The 22026-nt window shown below is 41.5% G+C and overlaps 1 protein-coding gene across 1 annotated transcript in view; it reads right to left on the bottom strand.

The window, feature by feature from the left end:
• Positions 1–17798: 17798 nt before the first annotated feature.
• The window catches only part of ADAMTS6 (ADAM metallopeptidase with thrombospondin type 1 motif 6), a 206406-nt gene continuing 202178 nt past the window's right edge, over positions 17799–22026 (bottom strand). Inside the window, exon 24 of the mRNA XM_008161866.3 lies at positions 17799–20885. Within this exon, the coding sequence (XP_008160088.1) occupies positions 20776–20885 (110 nt within the window). The 3' untranslated portion in view covers positions 17799–20775. The remainder of the gene's footprint in view (positions 20886–22026) is intronic.

Raw genomic sequence — 22026 nt, 5'->3', positions numbered from 1 at the left:
GTTTGTGCCAGATCCTAGGATACAGAACAACAACAACAAATCAAAAAGACACAGACCCTGTCCTCAAGGAACTTACTGTCTAAGAGTGGAGGTAGATGTTACTGAAGATGAGCTGAGTAATACATTTAAGTGATGGTTTGAGGGGTTACTGACTTACTGGCTATGCATTGTCCCCACTGCTTATGGAATAAAGTCCAAAGGTTTTTTAAGGTTATTCAAATTGCAAATAAGAGAAATGAACTCATTCTAGTGTGAGTGAAAAAAAAGGAAGATGTGATCTAAGGATTCAAGTTGTCTCGTGAAATAGCAGGGAAGGAGCTGAGCCCCACAAGGAACTGAAATCAGACCCTGGGACCCTGTCCGGAACTGAAGCCCCCACATGGACTCTCATCTCTGAATGTCTCTGTGTGTTTGCTTTCTCTTCTCTCTCCTCGGGCCAGCTTTCTCTGCACCTCCATGCGTATGGCAGAAGATGTCTGCTCCACAGAGCACAAGTTTCTATGGCCCTCAGGTCCAGCCATGCCCAGAGTCTAGATACACCCTTGAATTCCAACTCCACATTCCCAGGGAAATTCCACATCAATATTGCCTTTCTTATACCATCTAAACATTACCAGATGCCAGAATATATAGACATATTCTGAAAATAGACTACCTACAAGAAATGGAGGCCCCCAGGCACCATTTCCTAAAGAACAGATCATTCAGTGTATTGATTCTCCCACACCAAGGTTCCACCTGACCAGCTACAGCCAACGAAGCAGGGTCACATGACACAAATATGGCTGTGAGGCTCTCACCTCATGGATGAGGAGGCCCTTTTTCAGAGAAGAGGGGCTGAGCAGATACCCCAAAATGTATTAATTTTAGTCCTTCACAATATGACTTCAACTCACAATTTCCATGTTTAGTAGTTTTCATGCATTCACAGTGATCATCTCAAACATTGCATCTCATTAAGTGCTGCATTTCAGTTTTCAGTCCTGGCTTCTCAGTTTTCTCCTCTAATATGGAGAAAATAGTGCTGATTCTCAGGATTTGGCAAATGATCTTCTGTAGGATTGATTCTTGGGGCAGGTTTAGGAGACACTAAGCCTTGGCAGAATCTTCAGCATCTTTATTTGGATTGGAACCAACATTGGATTCTAACAAACATGTTCTAGGAACAGGGACATAGGCTTGGGGTCACTGCCGTGGCTAGTTGTAATCCGTAGAAATATCCAACGATACAGCACACTGACATTCCAAGAATCGAAGGGCAAGTGGTAGGTCAAGCCCCTTGTGTGAGTGAGATTCAGGACAGGACACCTGGAGATCTACCACATGCCAAGGCAATGATGGAATAGCCTTGGGACACCAACAATTCGGGACCTTGCATTTTAGAATGACATAGGATGTCAGACAGATGAGAGGCAGAGGTGGAATTCACTCCTTCTGAGCCATCCTCTAGTGCTTTTTCTGCCACAGTGTTACCTTGTGCCCTCTGGTTGACCTGGGCCTGGGAGATTCTGTCTGTGCTTCTAAGTGGGCAGCGGCTAGGTTTCTGAGGCACAGGGCTTGGACTACAATGTTTTTTTAGTATTCCAAGGAACAGATGTAAACAACTGTGATCGGGCCATGGCAACACCATCCAAAGCCCTTCTCCCTAGAGGCCCATACCCATCAACAACAATCCTGTCATCTTGGACAGCTGGTCCACCACACTCAGCGTGCCAAGTCTCTACTGACTGGCAACTCCTGTTTTGTATTTTATCCTCTTTTGTGATGTCTGGTAAATATTTTAAAAACTAAGCATCTTACCTCTTTGATTAAACCATTTGATTTCCATTTCATTCTTTCAGGATAATTCAATGTATCGATTCTTCCCTTTGCTGATAATCAACTTGGCAGCCATGCTTATGGGAAGCCGTTTTAACTTGTTTTAACATGGTTCTAGGCATTTCAAACTGTCTCAAACTAGCTGAATGGAAGCAGCAGCGCCTGTGGACAGTCATGGGGGGGTTTGAGCCATGTGCTCAGATCCAGGGATAGGTCTGAGCTGAGCCAGCCTAATGCGGAGTCTGTTATTTGCCAGTTGTGTTACGCAGCATCTCAGACGGCAATCTGAGCACTCGGGGGGTGAATCTCTCCTGTTTGGTGCTTGAGGGGGCCATGCACAGGGACAGCAGAGGTGTCTGGTGTCTGTCTGCTTCCCTCCAGCAGAGGACACTGATCTGAGCCACACTCTCTCCTGCTCTGCTGTTCTCCTGCCCCTTTGGGCAGGTCTCTATTTCGTGTTGCCAATTCTTTGCCAACTTGAATTCAAAGCCAAAGCCGTGCTGGGCAGTAGAATTTTTTGGATGTTTGGCGAGTGACATTGTATCAGAAGAGCCATGTGAAGGAGGCGAGAGATCTAAAAAATGCCTCCTTTGGCTGGGAGGCAGAAAACCTAACTCTGGGACTCTTTGTACCATACGATGTTGGAAAAGCTAACTCATGTCTCCATAACTCAACTTCTCCTCCTCAAAAATGGGCATGAACCTGGCTTTCAAAGGTTCCTGGGGCCACTGGGCAGGGTCAGGAGCTGTGTTCAAAAGTCTCTGAGTCCTGTGGTATAAAAAAGCTCCCTGCTCACAAACAGAGATGATTATTTATCATGTTGTTACTATTTCTCAACTAGGCCAGACTTGGATTTCTGGCAGAATCCCATGTCTCTCTTCTTGGACTGAGTGCTTAAACTACTCCGAGAGCCAGTTTGTCCCGCCCTCCTGACAGACTGCCAGCTCATCAAATAATATTTATTGACCAGCCCCATGCACAGGGCATGCCACTGGCAGCGTAGACTGCAAACCCTCTGAACACAGACTGTTTCTAACTCTGTGTTCAGGACAGCAACTAGAAATTAGCAATCAAGAATAAGTTGAGAACACCATCGTGGGCTATTTTCTGTCTGGCAAGTGTGTGCATACAGGCTTCTGCCATGGACCTTCTTAGCAAAAACCCACTCTCATTCATCTGTCTGCTCTGTAGCCCCAGGACAGCAGCCTGCACTCTGTGGGCAGCAGCAGCTCTCATAACTGTACCTATTTTGGGCAGATACTGAGGGAACAGGCGAGAATTCCTGTAGAGTTACATCGGGAAAGGATCTGCCCCAGATTTAGCAACTTACACATCTCAACTAGGAGTAAAAAAAATGTTGAATATTGGAATAGGGAAAAGAAGCAACAACAATGGAAGGTGCGTTTATATCAGCTAAGGAGGAAAGTTGAGGCCTGGGGCTGTAGTGGAAAACAGTCTCTCCATTCCAGGTTTGGATACTCCTGTCTGTCTGAAGCAATGGCTTTTCTTTTCTGATGCTCTGGCAAGAGCTCCAGGAATTTCCCAGGAGCTCAGAAGGATGGGCTTTCTTCATTTCTCTAGATCAATTTGGAGGAAGACAGATTTCACAAGAGAATCTCAGAATCGTCACCAGATTGGCAAGCAGTCATGTGGCAGAAAAGAACATTCTACCCAGGCAATTATTTCAGGAAGCATTCCTCCCTCTTGGGAAGTGAGGGAGAGGATTATGGAGAAAAGAGAAGACAGGGAAAGAGGATTACTTCATTGCTACATGGAATATGTACTCACATGTCAACACTTTCTTCTTATTCTTAGTGCTTCTAATGCACTGAAGTGAACATCCTAACTGGACATCATCCAAGCAGTGCCAGTTTTAGACAAGCCAATCTCATGGCAGAAGCGGGGAGAAAAGAGCCAATCAATAATGGCCAGGATATAGAGTATACCACATTTGCTCAGATTCCATTGCCTAACCACAATACGTCATATGGCCAAGCCCAAAATCAATGGGGCAGATATGTAGACTCTTTTCCATAGCAGGGGTCACTTCAAGTCACATGGCAAAGGGCAAGGATGGGGAAGGGGAAGAGCAGCTGGGAATGACAAACATTCCACCACAGGCCTATATCATGACCCACCTATATAGGTGGGATATCCCTTTCCTGTGGGCTTGGGATCTTTTCCCCAAATCTGCACAGTGTTTAGGAGATGGCAAGTTCTTGTGAACTTTCTTTGTTTTTTTAATTGTGATATATATATTAAAATAAAATTTACCACTTAACTATTTTTAAGCACACAGCTCAGTAGCATTAAGTACATTCACATTGTCTTACAACCATCACTATCATCCATCTCCAGAACTTGTCTAACTGAAACTCTGTGCCCATTAAACTCTAATTCTATACCCTCTCTTTTCCTCTGTCAATCACCCTTCTATTTTCTGTTTCTATGAATTTGATTACTCTAGGTACTTCATAGAAGTGGAATCATCAATATTTGTCTTTTTGTGACTGGCTTCATTTCACTTAGCATAATGTCCTTAAGTTTTATCATTCTTGTAGCACATATCAGAATTTTCTTCCTTTTCTAGGCTGAGTAACATTCCATTTTATGTATGTTCCACATTTCTTTATACATTCATTTGTTGATGGACAATTAGGTTGCTTCCACCTTTGACTATTACAAATAGTGCTGTAAAAATATTTTTTCAAGTCTTTCCTTTTAATTCTTTGGGGTATATACCCAGACTTGGAACTGCTGGAATATATGGATATCCTATGTTTAATTTTTTTGAGGAACTTCCAACTGGGCATTTTTTGGGGAAACGTATTATTATTCTTGTCTGGTTTATAAGAACAGGGTAATAAATATACTTCAAAGACTCTTTATTTTAGAAGATTGTTCTCCATATTACTTGTGAGTGGTATAAGTATAGAATGAGAAGGAAATATAGTATTGATGCTAGTTGACCAATGATGATAAATGGATGTTCAATTGGTTGTCCTCCAATTCATGTTAATGTTAGTATATGCTATTAGCAATCAAAATAATCATTGACTAAAGGATTGGAATATTATATTCTGTTGTTGTGATATATGAAGTATTTGGATGATAGCTAGAATAGAATGGAGAAAATTAGGCCTAGTATGCTCCCTAATTTCCTGGGAATGGATGGCAGAATTGCATAAGTGAATAGGAACTATCATTCTGGCTTAATGAGTGGAGGAATGTTGAAGCAACTGACTGGAATATAACTGTTGGGTCTCCTAGAAAAAATAATACCCAGATTAAAAATAAAAGTTCATTAGAATATCTTTAATTCTGCAGTATAAGTGGAATGGAATTTTATCTATTATGTCAGATGAAATTTCTGATGGATTGTTAGATCCTGGTTCATGAAGAAATAATAGATGAATAATTATAAGGACAAAAATAATTAATGAGAGGATGAAGTGGAAGGTGAAGAATCAGGTAAGTGTAGCGTTATCAACTGAGAATCCTTCTCTGATCCATTCAACTAAGTTGATAGTGTGATAAGGAGATGTGTAAAGGCTGCTATGGCTCAGAAGGATATTTGACCTCATGGTAAAACATAGCCTTTGAATGCTGTGGCTCTCATTATGAACAATAGGATAATTACAATGTCTCATGTTTCTAGGAAGGTATAGGACCTGTATTATTAGGCCTCATCCTACATGAATAAGTAAGTAGATGACAAATATAGATGCCTCATTGGAATATAAAAATTACATACTTCAACCATAGATTACAAGTAGTTCTCAGAAGATGTGGGATATAAAAAAAAGGCAATTATTGTGTCTAATATATAGTGTGTAGCTAGAAATAGTCCTGTAAGAATTTGTAAAATTAAGCAAATTCTTAAAAGGGAGACAAAATTTATCATGATGAAATAATTGGTGGGACTGGTAAATTAATAAATGAATTGTTGATCATTTTGATTTTCAGATGTTGGTCATTAATATTCTTAGTTGAAATCCAATAATGGTTTTTCATGCCATTATTCCATGTGAGAATAATGTTGTTGTATACTCTATCTATTTTAAGTGATGTTTTTGTGATTGGTTTTATACTAGTAGGGATTTTTTGTGTGTTTTTCAAAACTTTCATCTATTTATGGTAGGTCAGAGCTCATTGTAAGTGATGAGATTGGCCGTGGCATTGTGATGGATTTGGTGGATCTCCTTTAGGTATAATAGTTTTTAAAATTTATTTGGGAAGAATGTTGGTGGGTTTTGGTTATACAATGGCTATGGCTACTGAGCAATATCCTGCGGTTTTAGTTTCTAATATAACTGTCTTAGAAATGTTTCTTTCGGGGCTTTAATAGAGGTTATGGTAGTTTTATACATCTTGAAAATGATGAGGTAGAAATTGTTTTTAAGTTAATGGCTGGAAGATTGGGTGATTTATGATACTGAGATTCTGGGTTATTTTTAGTGAAGAGTCTATAGAAATTTCTGCATTATATAGTTATGGGATTTGACTGGTAGTAGTTAGTGGTTGGGTCTTGTTTATTGATATTCTAGTATTCTGAAGATTATTCATGGAAACTAAATAGAATTACATATAATTAATGCAATGAGGAAAGAGAAAAATATAATTTAACTAGGTCTTTTTGGTCAGAAATCAGTGTAAACATTTTTATTTGGAAGTGAGAAATGGATTTTGGTAGCACACTTTCTAGTCAAATTAAGTCTAATTCAGTAATAATGATGCTAATAATTTTAGTTTGCTGATAAATTAATGAATGGTGGGTGGTTGTAAAATATCTGAGAAGGTTTGAGAATATGGATAGGTTTGAAGATAATCAATTTTTTTATTTTGTGTTGCAAGGTTGATTTTAAATGCCAGAATAAAACCTAAAGTAGCTGTGACAAGGACCATTAATTTTAAGTAATAGAACATCTATTACTATGTGGCTTAAGCTGTTGGAATAATATTGTTGGAAATGAAAACTGGCAAAGATGCCCCCAATTAGAAGACAGCGAATGGAATTCATTAGGAGAGGGTTGTTTCATTAATTATAATTAAAGTAGAAAATTGAGGTTGTCCTAGAATTTTGAAGAAAATAATCTGGGCACTCTACATGGCTGTCAGGGAAGTGGCATTGCACGTGACCAGTAGGGCTCAGGGGTTGGTGCTGGAGGGTTCCATAATTAAGTCTTTAGAGGTAAGCCTGCAGGGAAAGGTATGCCTGTAAATGCTAAATTTCCAATGATGAGTGAGGTTGTGGCAAAAGGTAATGTTTTAAATAGCCCTTGTTCATTTTTAAGGTTATAAATAAAACCCATAACATAGAAACAGTATGGCTTTGAAGAAGGCATGTGTGCAGATGTGAAGAAATGCTAGATATGATTTAGTCAATTAGGCTAAATAGATACTATAATTAAGCCTAATTGACTTGAGGTAGACAAAACAATTTTTTAAACATCATTTTGTGTGTGCGCGCAGATTGCTGTAAATAGTATGGTTATAGCTCCGGAGCAGAGCATTATTGTCTGAATAGTTTTATATTTTCTATCAGAGGATAGAAACTGATAAATTTAGCAAGAAAACACCTGTTATGACTATTGTACTTGAGTGAAGTAGGACTGAGACAGGGATGGGGCTCTCTATGGCGGAGGGAAGCAATGGGTAAAGGCCAAATTGGCCAATTGGCCAGTTGCAGCTAGAAGTCCAATTGATAAAAGATGAGTGTAATTGAGGCTGAGTATAAAATTTTAAGTTTCATGAGCTTAAATTATATACTACCCAGACATGGAAGTGCTGGAACATATGGTAACTCTGTTTAATTTTTTACTAATGTTTATACTGTTTTTCACAAAATGTGGCCCTTCTTATCTCTAAAGTTGTGCTAGGCAGGGACTTCTGCCCTAGATCTCTCAGTCAGTTTCTTTCTTTTTTTCCCCCCATACTCTTTTTATTATTATTATTGATTAAGGTATTACATATGTGTCCTTATCTTTCCATTGCCTCCCCACCCACCTCCCACTCATGCCCTCACCCCCCTGTTGTCTTTGTCAGTTTCTTCCCATATTTGAGAGTCTAGGTGAATATGTTCAGGACAGCCCTAGCCGGTTTGGCTCAGTGGATGGAGCATTGGCCTGCGGACTCAAGGGTCCCGGGTTCGATTCCGGTCAAGGGCATGTACCTTGGTTGCAGGCACATACCCAGTAGGGAGTGTGCAGGAGGCAGCTGATCTATGTTTCTCTCTCATCGATGTTTCTAGCTCTCTATCCCTCTCCCTTCCTCTCTGTAAAAAATCAATAAAACATATTTTTAAAAAAAGAAAATGTTCAGGATTTTGTTAACTCACCTCCTTTTCTACCATTTATGATTGGTGGGTGAAAAGTTAGAAGCTGTGTCAAATTGTGGGCTGCATAAGATTTTTCTTCTACTACCATTTTTCAATATTGACAGCAAAAAATTATTCTGCTTCTCTTGTTTGTTTGCTGCTGGTGATTTTTGGGGGGGCTTTTTGTACTTTCTGTTTGTTTTGTTAGAGTGGGGGAAGAGAGATTCTATGTTATTGTTTCCTTCTTTCATCATGGAAATATTTTCTTTCAGTTTTTGCTTAAAATTGTATTATCTTCTGTACAATTTTAGTGATGGGACATGTCATGAAAGAGACTACAGCTGCAGGCTAAAAGGTTTTAAAATTATTTGTGGGTTATCACATTTTCCATACCTCATCAAGAGAGTAAACAGTTCGTTGTAATTACACTAACCCTCACTAAGGGCTGCTACAATTTCCTTTATGTAGTAATGGAAGCCCAGTTCTGTGGTTCTGAATACCTTTGCTTTCATGAATAATTCAATAAGGCAGTTACCAAAGATGAGTAGTTGTTCCTATGCAACTGGGGGTGAAATGATGGGAGATTATTCAAGCTTTTTCAGCAGAGCTCCGATATCATTTGGCTAGATGAGACTTTGATAGTTATTTACACAAATCTCTGCTCTACACTTGGAAGAAACTAAATAAAGCATTTCTTAGACTGTGGATATAGGCTCAGCAGGCAAGAAAGACATCAGCATAGGATTCGCCTTGTGATTAGCTCCCAAATGTCGGCCTTCGGACTCAGGCTAACCCCAGAGGCAGCTTTCAGAGACCCCAACGGGTCCCAAGGTCTCTACAACAGTGAGTCCCCGCCCCTGGTAGCAGAGGTGGCGTCCAGAAGAGGAGGAGAATCCTACAGAAGCTCTCAGCCGCCCTGGGGCCAGGCACAGAGTGTGGCTCAATCCTGGCCACTGTGTCCTGAGGGCAAATTTGCTGGGGGCTTCTGGGAACACTTCTTCCCTGATAGAAGGTGACACGCCACAGAAACAGCCTCTGCTCTTAGCTGGCTGCTGGCTCTTCTGCGTGAGTCCTAGAACTACTGCTGTCATCTCGCATGTGAAGGAGCCATGGTTACAGGGAACCGGGCAGAGGGGAAGACGGGGAGGAGCCCGGTCCTGCAGAACCTGGGGGGGCAGGGGGCTCCACTCTGGAGCGCCCCTGCGTTTAATGTTTAAGTCTCTTGTTTAGCTTTGTATACTTGCAGCTAAAGGCCTTCTGATTAAAAGATGTTAAATGGAAATATAAGGACGGTGTAGTAAACTCTAGTTAAAGTGAAATGTACTCACTTTGGGGTGTTAACATGTACTTGCTTTTCGAAAGGTACCTTGTATGGTAATAATCAATGGCAACTTTTTTTAAATGTCCTTACTTGGCAAAGTAAAAAGTTAGCTTCTCTCTATCAGCCTCCAAAGTAGTTTTGAAATTTCACTGGCCCATGAAATGTGAAAGTCTGAAAGCCACTGCTATCACTTGAGAAAAACTCGTTCTTGGACCAGGATTCAGAATTGGTTTATAGCCCAGTTGCTCTCCTTTCTGGCAACGCTGAATGAAAGACCAGTGACTCCAACTCCTGCCCTTTGCTGTTTACAAAGAAGAAAAAGGAAAGGAAAGAGTCATTCACCAAGCTTTGACTTTTTGACTGAGATAGCGACACAATATGGCTCACTCTCTCTGTTTTCCTCCCTCTCCCTGCCCCACTTGCACACACACACCTACATACACACACACACACACACACACACACACACACACACACACTTTCTATGTACCCATCACCTATATTCACCAATTATTAACATTTGTGACATTTGTTTTATTGCTCATTCTCCACAACCCTCCTCCCCATTTAAAAAAAAAATCAGTCCTTTTGAAAGCTATTTGCAGACATCATGGTACTTTCCTACAAAGAAAACTCTTAATTACACACTTTATTCCACAGTTGAGCCTGGTTACAATTAATTATTCATTACTAATGGTTACGGCTGGAAATTTTGCAGCAGAGTTGGGGACTGCAGGGGGAATTCAAGAGAAGTTCATTTACGGGGGGTAGCGTTTGACATGCTGATTGTAAAGAAACTATGGATGGAATCATTTGCAGCAAGAAGGCTGTTGTACCAAGCTGTCGTATGTGTCAAAGCAGCCATGGTCCCGGGGGCCAGAGAAGGAGCGTTTGTTACTTGTTTTTGTAACACTCTTTTGGGACCAAGAAGCAGAGATCAGTACTGGATGGTCCTCTACCTGAATGTGATTTGCAATAGAGAAACCAGACAGTCACTGGTGTTGGGAGAACCGCTTTCTCTTAAAGCCCGGTCTTCAGCAGTCCTGTCGGGCTTGACTTGCCAGTGCGCAAGTGTCTCAGTCACTCTCAGCTTCAGTCTTATCTTCCATGGAATCAGTAAAAATGATGGTACAATAATGGACAGAAAGTGCTTACTAGACTGCTTGGAATAGAGTACAAAATAGGAATATACCACATTAACTGGTATATACAATCATTACTACTTCCCCCAAGTTTGGTGACAGTATTAGAGCAAACTCAGTTTCACAATGAAAATATAAATATTTTGTGAAGAGGAGTAGAGTCATTTTTTTTAAAAAAAAAAAGACTTTATCTTGAAATGTATCTTTAAAAGGTATCTGCTTAAATAATCCACAGTAGTGGAATATATATGGAAACAAGATTGGCCATGAGTCAATAATTGGTAAAGTTGGATGAAGAGGAGGAGGAGTCATTAAATTATTCTTTCAACTTTTGCACATGTTTGAAAATTTCCAAAATAAATAAAAACAAAAATTAAAAAGTTTATCATTTACTGCCTAAAGCAAAGGACATTAAATTAATATACTTATACAGGGTGGGGCAAAAGAAAGTTTATAGTTGTTCAAGTGAAAAATAATACAACAATTAATAAATAGTAAAACAAGAATAAACTTGGTGTTTTGTGTACTCACAACTGTACACCTACTTTTGCCCAACTGTACACCTAGTGCTTTTGCCCCACACTGTATTTTCAACAGTGTAGAAAACAATTTCATTTCTCAGCATCCCGCACTCTTATAAAAAACATTGCACCAAACAAATAGATAATCCTTTCTCTTCTCCATTAGAACTCCCTGAAGGAACCCCACCTGTCTTATCGGGGCGCTTCTCCTAGTCAATTATCAGGAATTGAATTATTATAAAGTTGACCAAATAATCAATCTGCTTAGACTAGTTGGGGGAAGGAAATGTAAACACCTTTAATGTGATGTTTTCTTCTTGATTCAGAGTGACGGTGGACTCCAAGAGTGTCCCAACCATAGCTGTCGTTACTAATTTTAGGAAACAATAATTCCTGACCACCCAAGGAGACTTTTTGAAGCTATTTAGAGAAAGAAGGTATGAATTTAAAATTATTTGGTTCTTTCGGGGGGGGGATATATGTAAATTATGATTTTTAAGGCACATTCCAACAAAAAAGTTGGGAAAATATTTTTTTTATTTGTGTCTTGATATATGTTTTATTTTAAAAAACCATAATGAAACCCTAGCCAATTTTGCTCTGTGATTAGAGCAGTGACCCTTGGACTGAAGGGATTCGGGTTCCATTCTGGTCAGAAGCGACCAATAGCTATGTCTCTCTCACATCCATGTTTCTCTTTCTCTGTCTCTTCCCATCTCTTCCACTTTCTCTAAAAATCAATGGAAAAAATATCCTTAGGTAAAGATTAACAACAACAACAAAATTGGTGAAAATCACACTTCAAAGTTAGATAAATAAGGGAGTAAAAAAAAGATGTGCTACAGAAATTGAACACACAGGAAGTTGTGGGGCTAAGTAAAAAAAGTGAAGGGAGTATACAAAAACAAAACAAAACAAAACACAAAACTCATAGACACAAAAAGTATAGTGATTACCAGAGAGAAAGGGGAGTTGGGCAAGGTGAAGGAATGGAGATGGAAGGAGACTTGATTTGGGGTGGTGAACACACATACAATATACAGATAATGTATTATAGAATTGTACACCTGAGACTTATACAATTTTATTAACCAATGTCACCCCAATGAATTCAATAGAAAAGTATTTAAAAAAAAAAAAGAAATGGGACACATAATTGTATAAATCTGGGCACATCAACACGGCTGCCAGGCCTGAGTGGTAAGGCAGCCGAGCTCCTGGCCTGGACCACTCATCAGCAGCCTCGTTAATGTCTCTGATGGACCTGGATTAACTAGCCCCGCTGGAAGGAGCATTTTTACTCCAGAGATCCCAGGACAGAGAATCCTGTAAGAACAGCTCTTTACCCACTTCTGGGGCCTGGAGAAGTGGTTTGGCTTCCTGGATGTAAGGTTCACTCAATCCTGAGAGGTCAGAGCTCTTTTTTCTCCCTAACAGATAACAGGCCACTTAGGTGGTCCAGGCTCCAGCTAATTTTAGAACTGGAAATAGAAGAGCATGCAGTGAAATGTTAATATTATGTCAATTTTAAGTTGGGTTATAAAGTAATGCCAATCACTTTTAGACAAAACATTGTACACAAATGAGTGAAATCCATCGAAGTTGTCACTTACTCAAAGCACATTTGGAGTTTCTTTTGTAGTATCACTTGGGGTCAATTGTAAGACATATAAGACATTTGTAGCCAAAATGATTATACCCAATTTACTCACCAGATTTGGTTTTAGACTTTCACAAAAATCAAGCCCACCCTATACTGGGAAATAAACAACTTAAAACATGTTTTGAATGACGACTTTACTCTGAGAATGAGTACAGAGAGAACTCCAGTGCTTACATTTGGAGAGTTAAGTTCTAACATATTGATTTAGAAAGCCAGACATAAGAGATAGTTGGTGCCTATAGATTTTGCAACTAAGATTAAATATGGGACGAAATAAAATAGTGGGTCCCTTACACTTCCTTCAGCGGGAGAGCCCACATTGTCAGGGACTTGGATCCTGAGTAAGTACATAATGACATCTTCCTGGCTCAACAAATACTTTCTCTTTTTAATCTCAAAATAAAATACTTAATTTCTCAATTTTGCTTTTTTTCTAAAGTTTAAGACGATGAATCAGATGATTTTTTATTGCAATTAGTTTACTGTAGCCATGATAATAGTTTTTACTACTCACTTTAATTCAAATTCATATTATATTTTAGCTACTTCTGTGGGTATTGTTACAGAATATCACAGAATATCAAATAATTCTCTCTATTGTCTAGATTCCTAGAATTCCAAGATATTGCTATTTTTTTTTGAAGTTGGAATGTCATCAACCTTTGCCTTTATATTTATATAGATACATAGCATCAGTATACTTTTATTCTAACAATAATAGACCCAACAAACAGGAACTATTTATTAATTTTCATCAGATTAATTTGAATGATTGAAATAAAATATCAAAATTAATTATATTGAAGGAGGCGAGAGCTGTATGCTTTTTGATTGCCTCTGAACTGCAAAAGCAATTTTTTGGTGTATTTAAGCTTTGGTTTTCCTTCTGTTCAGCTCCTTGAGTGACCTGGCTTGGGGAGGAGTTGGGGCAAAGGGGCAGAGGGACATGAGGTCCATCTTGCCAGGCTGAGCCAGGCCAGTGCAGCTGCTGGCCTGGGCACAAGCGTGGGCGGCCACCTGTGGCTCCCAGCACAGCTGTTTGGTAGAGGGCCAGCCAAAGCCCCGTCGGTGGGGTGGAGGCAGGTGGCCAGTTGGGCGGCCAATACATTCTGGCATGAGCTGAAAGAACACCTGGTTCCACTCTGTGGACCCACCACAGAAGGTCAAAGAATGTGCCTGCTGGCAGCAACCTAATGGCCCAAGTTTTCAAGCCCCAATGGTCCTGCTCTGACTGAAACAGAGAAAAACCCACCTTTCTTTCTCAAAATTTACCCCAAAGCCAACACGGGAATCATCCGGCTCTAGTTGTGTTGAAATAGGTCAGTGAGGCCACCTGGCTTGTCTGGAAATGGTGTTGTGTGTGTGTATGTGGGGGGGTGAGGGGGGGGGCGGGGCTGTCAAGCAGGAACAGGCTCTGTGATTCAAAGCTGGACGTTTCAGGAGGCGAGAGCCTTCGTGTTGTGTTTGGCTGCTAACTGCCACTGCAGACACGATCCTCCTCCAATGTCTCTGATCTTCCTGTTCCTTCTCTTCCCCTGAACTCTAACTACATGCTTGGGAACCACCATGGGCCTCCACTAGTCATTTTGTCACTGGACATAGAAACTTTCATAGTGAACACCACCACCTACCGAGACAGGAGACCAAAGTCCTCCCTTTTCGTGACCCCTGAGGTCCCTCCCAAGGCCTTGGGCCCACTGCTTCCCAGGAAGAAGGACCCCATTTCCTCTGGCCTGGGGAGTCAGTGTCTCTCTGGTGGAGGAGCGTCCTTCTTAACTTCCCTGTCCCAAATGCAGCCCAGGCAGTGCCAAAGAGGTGACGTCCCCCTCCTGGTTCTGTGGCCCTAGGCAGCTTAGCCTCTCTGAGCCTCAGTTTGGGGACTTGCAAATGGGGACTTGCAAATTAATAGCATTGTCCTCACAGTTTCCTGGCCACCCATTCAATGAGAGAGCACGTGTTAAGTACCTAGCACAGGGCTTTGCACAACCAGCACTCAGTAGGTATTGGTTGTATGAATGAATGACCATAGCTGATACCACTTGTAGACACAGAGGCCACACCTGGCCCTGGACTGGAAATTCCTGCTGCTACATTTGCTTGGCATTTTAGGGGCCTCGTCTCACAATTACTGCTTACAATTGCCCTTGCTGGGGGACACAGATCAGGCCCCTCCAAGACTTTTATTGGCTTGGAGCTAGTAGAAGCCCCCCTCCCCCCCCCCTGCTGAGCCATTGACCAGGGGAAGGCAATTTGACTTCTGGGAGGTCTGGAGCTGGTGGGTTAACTTGCCTCTTCTCATGTGCAACTTCTCTGTAAGGCAAGGCATCCAAGTCAAGATCCAAGAAGAGACCTCTTCTTTCTTTCTCCTCTCTCTCTCTCTCTCTCTCTCTCTCTCTCTCTCTCTCTCTTTCTCTCTCTCTCTCTCTCTCTCTCTCTCTCTCTCTCTCTCTGTCTCTCTCTCTCTCTCTCTCTCTCTCATTTTAGAGAGAATAAGAGAGAGGGGGGAGGGGGGGCAGGGCAGAGAAAGGCACATTGATTTGCTGTTCCACTTATTTATGATTCATTGGTTGATTCTTGTATGTGTCCTGACCGGGGATCGAACACGCAACCTTGGTGTATCAGGGGTGACACTCTAACTGAGCTACCCGGCCAGGGCCAAGAAGAGACTTCTTGATTGAATGTCACAAGCCTTAAGGTCTTGGGCAGTGGAATCTGACTGGTCATGATGTTCTATTACCTGGGGAGCTTGTTCCTGCCTGGTGCTCCCAGGCCTTTGTGTAACCACAGTGTCATTCCGGTGAACACAGGATGCTGCCATGGACATTAGCTGTCATCACCTATGCAGTTCAAGGTTTCCAGTGGGCTAAGGAGAGCCATCCACCAAAAGACAACACAGGCCTAATCTTGGTTCCCTCTGAGAGTGAAGCCAGTCCTCAAAACTGTTCCATTTCTGGCCTCAGGTTCTATCAGAGGGGCAGGGAATGCTAGAAATAACCCCCTCAGAAAGAGATAGGAGAAAAGACCATTTTCCTTCGAAGTCCTAGCTTGAGGTTTTTAAGTCTGAGGCATAAAACCATTGTGAAACAGCTGTTCTTTAAAAAAAAAAACACACACAAAAAACACAAACCTATGTTAGTTTATTCCACACATTCTAATCATACATACTAATGAGACAGAATTCCAAACACAGCTTCTCCCTCACTTTTTTTATTCTGTGGCTGATCTTTTCTCTTTCCTGTGACCACTTACTTAGAATCTTCTAGTCCTTGTGGGCTGTGACCATTTTTTTTCTTCTTGAATTACACTTTTCACCTTCTTTTAAAAGTAATGAAGTTCGCCCTAGACATTTTGGCTCAGTGATTAGAGTGTCAGCCCGCAGACAGAAGGGTCCTGGGTTTGATTCCTGGTCAAGAGCACATACCTCGGTTCCAGGTTCTGATCCCAGGCCTCGCCAGAGAGCATGGAGGAGGAAACCAATCAATGTGTCTCTCTCACATCAATGTTTCTCTCTCTCTCCTCCCCTTCTCACTCCTTTCCACTCTCTCTAAAAAAAATCAATGGGAAAAATATCCTCAGGGTGAGGATTAAAAAATAATGAATCTTATCCTAGTCAAATAAATTACCACATTTTTTCTTGCCAAGATCAATACCCAACTTACTTTCTAATTTACTTGAAAAAAAATGTCACCTGGTCTTTTGGAGCATAAAGTCTTAGGGATGATCTTAGTGCTCTCCAGAGAGTGGCGGACCTCCAGGGAGGGAGGTAGATTGTTGTGGGGTCAGTGCCCTAAGCAGGATAGTGCCCTTTAGACATTTCAAAGAGGGGGCGGGGAATAAAACATTTAACTGAAAGCTTGAAAACGACTGTAGGTGAAAAGATAGACTCAAATCTGAGGAATCTAAGCTAAGGCCTGTTTCTTGGTATTCCCCCTCCAACACCTAGCAGAACTACTCTTTGCAAATGCAGTGGGAAGTTAAAACGGTGGGTCCCAGGGTCTTCTCATTAATTGAACTTTCATAAAACTTCAGCCACTTTTGGCTCCCAGGATGACTTTGGGGAAATACTCCCCAAGACAACCTAATCATCTCGCCTGATTTCTTCTGATGTGTAAGATTGAATGAGTATGTATGAGGCATGGGGTAAAAGGATTAAAGCACCACCATGATCGGGCTTTCCACATCTTCTTATGTAATCGATGGAGCTGTCATTATGAAAGAACTCAAATAGCTAAGCAGCATATTGGCTGCTGAATTTCCTTTGCATAAGACAGTGAACCCAGCTCAGCAAAGACTGAAATGTCTGAAGGTGGGAGAGCATACCTCTCATGCTTCTATGCTCCCATATTGACTATTAGTAGAAACCTTCAAGTATGAATTATTTTGTTCAGCATCCATTCTTTATCTACATGGAAGGCAAAAAGAAGGAGGGGGCAAAGAGTTGTGAGCCAAGTGACCAGAGGTATGTGGCTGTGGCCAATCTGGACTTCTTCTCTAGTCTTAGAATAGCTGACTGATGGCATCTGAGGATATAGCCCTGCCAAAAATATCCAAAGCCCTTGCATTTAGATATTACTGAAATACAAACAGATGCAGCCTGGCCTGCGTGGCTCAGTGGTTGAGCATCGACATATGAACCAGGAGGTCACGGTTCAATTCCCAGTCAGGGCACAGGCCCGGGTTGTGGGCTCAATCCTCAGTGTGGGGCTTGCAGGAGGCAGCCAATCAATGATTCTCTCTCATCATTGATGTTTCTATCTCCCTCTCCCTGCCTATCTAAAATCAATAATAACAACAACAAAATAGGTGCAATCTCTGGGGAAGGTGACAAGGGATTCAATAAATTAACTCAATCCTGGATACTACCTGGAAAACTTGGATAATGTAGTTGTGGTATTCCAAGGGATAGCCCCTGCAAGTTTAATGCCAGCTGTTCAAGAAACAGACAACTTCCATCGGAATCATTCTTACAAGCTGAATTTTTATTTTTACTAAATTATCTATGTTAATAAAAAATCTGTGCTTGGTGTAGAATTTCACTCCATCAAGTGTTACAATGACTTTTCATTTTCATTACAAGCAGGAGAATGAATGAAGGACAAGTGTTAGGAAACATGGCAATAAATTAGAATATAATTTACAAAAGCAAAAAAAAAATAAGTAACAGTGTACCACATTAATACTGAGTACAAAATTATAAGCAACAACTAATCACAATAATACAAAGGTAATTTCATTCTGTATTATTAAGGATACCTATGTGACATTCACTCAAATAAAAGATTCCTAATGAAATGAACTGATCTGGGAGTCATATGTGTCTCAAGGGGTTTAATCAGTTGGGGCTATTTCCCTTTCAGTTTTGGGTAGGCTTTTCTGCCAGTGGCAGATACTGCTCTCAGCCCCGGGGTACCAGCTTCCTTGGGGTTCCCTAAGTAGTCTATAGAGCTCACTATTTTTGGAGGGCCTACCATGGGGGCTCAGCCTCTACTGATGATCCTGCTGTAACTATTCAGGAAAAGAGCATATGTAGCCACGCGGTTGACTACAGAGCAGCAGCGGTATTGTGATGTGCTGTGGAATGTGACATTTTTCCTCACTCGGATTTTAATTCAGGGCCTATCTGAAATGTTTAGTCCTGTTCCATTCTGTGCTTGGTTCCTTCTGAGAAGGTGACCTGATGCTGGCCCTGGGAGCCCCCTGGTGCTGTGCACACCCCAGAGGGCACTGGCTGCCTCCTCTTCCACAGCCAGTCAGGGGTGCCTGGTGCCCGGTGGATGGCCCTCGCAATGTTCGTTTCCAAGTGAGGTAAAAAAAAAAAAAAAACAGCCCTTAATCAATAATGTAAGAAATCTGTTTAAATAAACATATGAGCTGATAATTATATTGGAGAAAAGCAGATCCTGATGGCAAACCTGTGCCTAAAATGCCACAGAAACCACTCATCTTTTGTCTATTTCACCAGATTAGCACCAAGTTAACTGCTCTTTGCAAAGCACCATGGGAATTCAGTGCTGGGGCCCCTGGCCCTCCCTTTGCTGAATGGCTAAGAAGGCACCTGGGCAGCCATGGACAGGGGCCCTGACAGCAACTCTCAAGTATTGTCAACAGCTCTCCCTGGAAAGCACAGGGACGTGAGCTGTGGGGTTGAGAACGCAGGTGATGAGAGACAAATGAGCACGACTGAGGGTGCAGAACCCCATCCCATGCTGGCTCTCCACAGCACAACTGACATCTAGGTTGGTTTTTGGAGTCTGTGAGTCTCTCTTCCTTTCTGAAAGCACCTAATCACCCCCATCAAGTCATGGTCTAGGTCATACACCTGACGTGGAGCCTCAGAGCACAGTGATGGATGTAAGTCAGATATACTCTTCAACTGCAAGTAGCATCTTTACAGAGGAGCCATTTGGCTGGAGTGTGAGGTGTCGGTGTAGCATGGTGGACACACGTGTAGGACACAGAGCACATTCAAGGGAACCTGCTGCAAGCTACAAGTGTTCAAGTACAAAATATTCATATAAACAAGTACCCTCTTTTTCTTTAAATTTCACTGTCATATATTTTGATGAGCATGATGTGAAACTTGCGGATAGGGAATGTATGAGCAAGTCAATTTAAATTAGGTGGATTTGATTCTAGAATTTGACCTGCTCAAGAAACTGGGTTTCACATTTAGTTGCTGTTCAGAACAACCATAAAAAAATATATAAAATACTTGGTTGAATGACTATTAGAATTAGGCTTTATGATCTCTAGTCTTCATGAGTTTTTCTTCTTTGGTTGTTATCCCTTGCCTACTTTAAACCTCAGAGAAATCGCACGTTTACGTGCAAGCACACTCCTCCACCCACACACTCAAAAGCGCCCCCCCACACACACACACTTGCTCCCATATAAATAAATGCCCTTCTGCCATATCAAAGAAGGGACATCTGGAACCCATCGTAACTGTCAGCAAAAGGGTCTGCCTGGTTGTTACTGAGCCGGTCTATCTTTTTTGCCTGGCATCGTCTCAGTAAGCGTGGTGTAGGTGCAGCCACCCAGTGGGGCAGGAGCCGTGCTGTGGCTGTAAACACACGTGAGTTGGAGTGACTCGTATTAAGAGCTGAGGCAGCCCTGTGTGATGGCAGCAAAGGACCTGGTACCTCGGTGTCTACCATACCCCAGGTCTGGCTTCTGCGTGACATTGAAATGTTTTTCTCTTAAAGTGTTAATGGGAATCTCAACTTCACTTGCACAATGGCAGGCGGGCCGCAGTCTTTTAGCGCTGAATTTATAGAGCTGCACAGCTGCAGTAACTGAGGCACTGCTTTCAACTAAGTCCTTCACTGTCGTTCGGTTTAATGTAGTTTTATACATGGCTCACAGCAGTGTTCAGAACAGGGGAATTATTCCTAAGGAAATTAAGTAGAAGGAAGAAAAAAAATCATACAAACTTTCATTAGTCTTGATTTATAATTGCTTCTTAAATTACAGGTTAAAGCCCAGTTTAGAATTTAAATGGTGGTGCTGTTGTAGTGAGATAAAGTATAGTAAATATTTTTTAAGCTATGATTTAAGATTTCTGAATCTTTTACTTCCATAGTTGACCAAGTCATACCAGCTACATTTTAAACAGTTTTAAATACAAATGGATTCAGTGTCATTGCTAAGTCTATAATAAAAATTATCTTAATGGTCCAAGGAGGTAAACAGGCTATTGGATTTACTCGAAAGAACACAAACGTTCCACAGTAAGCAAGTCTCCCTGTGTTGTTTGGATCTCTCCAATCTGGCATTCCCTCCTAAAACTGTGTCCAGCACTTTGGATCAATAAATCCTACTTCACAGAAGTTAAAATAATATTGAAATCCTGTCAGCTAGGGCTGACCAGTGGTTACGTTTTCCACAGGGTAATGCATCTGCAAGGACATCAATCCTCTTCCTCCGGGTGGCTCTCTGTGATGGACACATTTCCAGGATGAAATGACAAGGCTCTCTCTCCGGCTTTCCGTGGGTCACTGTCCTTGGCAGGTCTTACAACATATCTGTCTGAAGTATGCTCGATTGCAGAACTGGAACTTGTGCACCAGCGGGCAGTAAGCCACTTTGCTCACATCTTTGCACTCTAACGAATGGGGGCAGAAAATGGAAAACAATTAGAGGCACATAAACAAGGACATAAACAAGCCAATGAGCCCGGATGCTGGGCAAGGACCTCCCTTTGCGCCAATCCACCTTGGCTTTCGCATGCATGTGGTTTTTGTTTTTATTTTTAAGCATACCCTGTCTGGGACAGCCTACCAGAAACATTCTTTTGATATATTTTAACACAAATTAAAAAAAAAATTTTGCAAGGCTTTTCTCCCAGCCTTTTATAAGTATGGTGCATGCCCACTATGTCTTGAAAGAATTACCATTTGTTTGGATAAGTGATCACTTTAGACAGCTTCGAAACATGAGTCATTTTTCTTACAGTGCTTTTATTGCTTCTTTCTCAAGGGTTATTTTATTCACAGCGCAAGGTTATCCAAAATCAAACATGAGTTGCATTGTTTGATACCAAAGTACACATGTCTCCAGAGAACCTCTGCATCTGTGAGGCGTGGGGCTGGGCCCGGGTGAATGAAAAAGACTGCTGACAGTGGCCTAGATTCAGCAACTACACTAGACAAAGAGGGAAACTTTGAGGGGTTGGCCTCAAATGGCAGCAGTCTGTGGGTTATGGAAACATGTAGAAATGTCTTTTTTTAATTTGGAAGTGAGACATGGCCTTCTTTTTTCCTATGTGTATTTTCTCCTCGGTGCTAGAATTGCCACAGCTGCAGCCTGCACTTCTTGCAGCCAGAAGGTGAATAAATGATTCTTTCTCCATCTCCCCTTGAGGCTGGTTGCAGAGGATGGGGCTGAGAGCCACCCCATACACACACACACACACACACACATAACCCCACTGCTGCGAATAATGATATTCCTCTCCAGTCCTCTGGTCACTTTTATCTGGGGATTTTAAAATACTTTGTAAACCTAGTAATTAAATTTCCATATGCCTCCCAGAATCAAAGTTCCACCCTCATTTTTCCAGGTGGTTACACTAAAGCATCCTGGGTAAATTGTTGAAGGTAATTAGAATCAGGCAGAACACTGGGTCAGGTTTAGCGGAACAGAACAGTGACTGGTTGTTGTTGTTTGCTCGGTTTTTTCCTGGCTTCAGAAATTCTCTAAAGTTCTAAGAGATCATGTCTATGGTACAGAGCCACGTGATAAGC

This window comes from Eptesicus fuscus, chromosome 4, assembly GCF_027574615.1.
Source record: "Eptesicus fuscus isolate TK198812 chromosome 4, DD_ASM_mEF_20220401, whole genome shotgun sequence".
In the NCBI taxonomy this organism is placed as follows: domain Eukaryota; kingdom Metazoa; phylum Chordata; class Mammalia; order Chiroptera; family Vespertilionidae; genus Eptesicus; species Eptesicus fuscus.
Note: the sequence above shows the minus strand (reverse complement) of the source record. Positions and strands in the feature narration are given on the sequence as shown.